The sequence below is a fragment of the Pseudophryne corroboree genome, chromosome 6, assembly GCF_028390025.1.
Source record: "Pseudophryne corroboree isolate aPseCor3 chromosome 6, aPseCor3.hap2, whole genome shotgun sequence".
Lineage (NCBI taxonomy): Eukaryota > Metazoa > Chordata > Amphibia > Anura > Myobatrachidae > Pseudophryne > Pseudophryne corroboree.
This window is the reverse complement of record NC_086449.1, coordinates 107,684,108-107,688,057: the sequence shown is the minus strand read 5'-3', so window position 1 is coordinate 107,688,057 and position 3,950 is coordinate 107,684,108. Positions and strand designations below refer to the sequence as shown.

At 41.1% G+C, this 3,950-nt stretch overlaps 1 protein-coding gene across 1 annotated transcript in view; it reads right to left on the bottom strand.

Annotated features, from left to right (window-relative positions):
• Positions 1-353: 353 nt before the first annotated feature.
• BAG4 (BAG cochaperone 4) overlaps positions 354-3,950 on the bottom strand; it is a 34,628-nt gene continuing 31,031 nt past the window's right edge. Inside the window, exons 5-6 of the mRNA XM_063931622.1 lie at positions 3,454-3,639; positions 354-2,160 (exon numbers count right to left, since the gene is read on the bottom strand). Of these exons, the coding sequence (XP_063787692.1) occupies positions 1,696-2,160; positions 3,454-3,639 (651 nt within the window). The 3' untranslated portion in view covers positions 354-1,695. The remainder of the gene's footprint in view (positions 2,161-3,453; positions 3,640-3,950) is intronic.

Here is a 3,950-nt window from a genome sequence, read left to right as displayed (position 1 = left end):
AGTTGTAACCATGGGAACAAGCTGCAGACTTCACGTGATTGGTTACACTATCAGACATTCACAACCCAACCTGCAAATGGCAGGAGGCGCAGTAGTTTCGGTTTTCCAAATGCAGATTTTTGGCTACTAGAGTTGTTTCAAGTATCAGGAATTATTCCAGTTTGCTGCAGTATTCATCAAAATTTTAATGAAGCAAAATCTGTTTTTGATCGATTAAGCCACTTAATTACCACATTACATAATCAGAGAATTACACTGGTTGCATCATCATTTATTTAATGCTAATTAAAATTAATCTTGCAGATGTTCCGATTGCTACTGTAATACAAAAGTATACAGACTAAGCACCCATGTTGTCTCTGTATGGCTTTATTTATGAAACTTAACAAGTGTGTATGTATATAACACACACAGCAATCTGCAATCCTCAGTGCAAATATAAATTCTTTCAGTTATACACAACACAGCTGCAGGTGTTGGGCTTCAAGCCCTGTGTGATCCCATGCGGATACAGTGAACACTTCCCCTACATCAGGGCTTTGCACAGAACCGCTTTCAGTTTCCCATTCATATTTTATTTTTAATTCCAAAATCGTTCTGCTGTCTTTTTCCTGAAATAACTGGCAGGATAATCACGACCCTTCTGTAATAATGTGTACGATTGTCTAATTTTTCCCCGAGTTCAAACACTTTTAATTAAGAGGTATCCATACACAATCTTCCAGAAACAGTATGTATATACCTCAGATGAAATAAAAATCATGTGCATGTTAGGACTGGGGACACTAAAATACAAACTGGCTTATATCTAACAGCGCTGATGACACCTACAAACACTGTGCGTACGTGTGTATTCCGGGAACCTCCCTGAAATGCATTAAATTCTGATAAAGCTGTGATTGCGTATGGAGATACAGTATGTTACTAATGCAGTAGCCTGCCCTGCACTAATCCCACAGGAGGACACTGCAGTCAGCCTGTACTCCGTCTACGAAGCTAATACACCTATGTCTACAGATAAGCCAATTTATGTTTAGCATCCCCTGCATTTACAATCCAGGGGGTAAAAAAATAATAATAATTGCAGAAACCACAGAAAGGTTTTCATGGTGTAGGGCTCCCACATGCCTTGGTTTTCCCAGGGACAGTCCCCCTTTTTCCACAAGATCTTTAACCGAAAAATCGTTATAATGCCCACAGTCCCAAAGAAACCAAAATGGCAGGGCAAGTGAGGATTTAGTTTTAGGCTTGGGGTGGAGCTTCTGTCAGAAGAGCAGATCCCACATGATGCATTTGTAAATAATCCAATGATGGGCTGTAGTTGGTTACTTTATCAGAGTTCATCATCAAATGGTTTTAAATAGTTAAAACCTATTTCCAAATGTCTACGAAGAAACTAGCTTACCAGAGAAATTCCGTTGTTTTCTTTGGACAGGTCCCTGGTAATTACGTTCTTTTTCTGTTACCAGAGGTGACACGAATAATGGTAGTCTATTTTGTATTGAATGCCCTGTTGTCTTATGCCTCAGAAGACCATAGACGCTCTTCTGGAGGCTGGTCATAATTTTCTCGTTGTCTTCTCTTTAACACCTCAGATATTCAGTTTTCCATGGCCAGAAACGATCTTAATGGGATCTCGACATTATTTATTCAAGAATGCCCTGACTGGTCTCCCCAAAGGGACCCGAGGAATATTCACAGTCCTTTTCTCTCCAGTGACTCCAGAATCATCTGCAGTTTCCGGACAGCATCTTTCCGTGCCTGCCGAATACCATCCTGCCCATCAGTTTCTACCGAATCTATTTCTAATAATTCCTTGGTCAGCAGCTCTTCTAAACACCGATAACTCATGTCAGTCTTTCTCCCTACAAACTCATCCACCTCTCTTTCGAGTTCCACCACCCTTTCCAGCACCTGGTTGATCTTCACAATGCTAGGGTGGGTGCCGGGATAGGTGCCAGGATTGACTTCCTTGGCCCTAGGATCGGGTTCTTGGCTCGGAGCCTCCTTCCTGTTGTACATTTGGGGAGAGGCGCTGTAATGGGGATTAGAAGGAACGGGGCTAGGCTTGGCTTCAGGAACCGGGCCTTGCTGAGAAACATCAGGATGATAGCCTGTGAATGGCCTCTGTTGGTTGTAGTTAGGTGCTTGAGGGGTATCCTAAACAAAAATTAAGAGACAAAAAAACAAACAAAAAAAAAAAACAATGAGTGCTTTGTTTCACAAACCAGTTAATTTTTTTTCTCCATTTATCAGGAAACCTAGAATGTCACAGCAGAAAATTACCTACAGGTCCCTTTAGTCTGACATTTTTTGTGTGTTTATTTTATTTTTGGGTGTTTTTGTGCTATACACCCATCAGCAGTAATGCTCCAACCCATATGTAATGATTGTGTATTACCAACTGTCCCAACAATCTCCGTGTATCAGTCATACAATTGTTACCAATACTATGCAGCAACAGGTGTCTTTAGGTCAGGTGTGTACTTGTAGGTGTTCACTACTTGTTTACGCTTTATTGTGCAGCAAGAAAAAAATGCAAACTTAGGTTCTACTAGTCACATATTACAGGGAAGTTTCCCGTGTAGCGCCTCTTACATGTTTTAAGACAAGTTACTTGAGATACAATGAAGTACTGGAAAAACTCAAGTTGTGCCAAGAACAACAGCCCAACAAAACTAAACACAATAGTGTCACCAACAGTATTAAAAACAGAAGAAAATACCAATGGTAAATAGTAATATGTCTCTTTTGGTTCAGATGACAATATCCTCGTAGTAAGGTCTAAGTTTCTGGTAGACGCTCTGATAACTATTTTTAGGACTTCTGTAAGTTTGATGTCTCATATGCTATTGTTTTTTTATGTGGATAGGTTACAGATAAACAATATCACACTACTGAGATGTATTTTTCATCCCTGTGGTCCATCCTAACTGGAGAACTGGATCCATTGCACAGCCTGTGATACTGAACTCGGATGCTATATACTGAAGGACTACTGTACAGCTATTGCTGCAAGTGCAGTACTTAGGGGGGAGTCTGTTTGGCTGGGTCCAGTGGAGGTTGGGTGAAATACTTTATCACATACTAAGTGATGAATTATAAATCACTGTTCATTTCTCATTTAAGTGGGGGGAATTGTAACCCCCCCCTCAGCGGTGTGGTGACAGGCTTCCAGATATAACACTTCATCTTTTCTCTTTTCTTGTTATTTCCATGATCCTACTGAATCCTTGGGAAATTAGCTACGAGGATATGTTCCTCTGATCAAAAAGAGACGTATTACTATGTTACTTGGGAAATCGGCTGAAATAAATAATGGAGAAATAAAGTGTTAGCCTGGACTGGTAGGAACTGAACACTGTACAATTCCAGAGCATTGACTTCACTTACACTAGAACGTTCCTCTGCTCTGTATCTGATCCTTGACCAGACAAACAGATGGACTCCTACCTTTCCATCATACACAGCGGATTGCACATCTCCTCCTGGCCACGGTGCTCTTCCACTTGTCAAGTAATGACTGCCGTTTGGGTTGTGCGGTGCAGGTGGAGGTGGAGCATTATGCCACTGGTAATGGTTGGGGCCTCCGTACACATTCCAGCTCTCCTCTCTTGGGCTCTGCTGGGGCATTGTTTGCTGCGAGAGGTCAGATGAGGTGGATTAGTATAAATAAGATGTTCTAGGCCAGAATCCTGTAGTAATGTATGAGTATATTTTGCTATGTTCATGGAAAATCCAAGCATGTAATGAAACATTCAATGATCCAGCTACCACATTATACACAGCACTAGAGGCTCCTGTCAATGACAATTTCAATGTTTTCAAATACAAAATAAAACTTTGTCTCTAACATCTGCCCCCTACACCCATGTCTGATTGTCACAGAGAAGTCTGCCACTAATTACAATAGCCCCACAGCAATAGTGTCACAAACCCAGCCAGTTCCC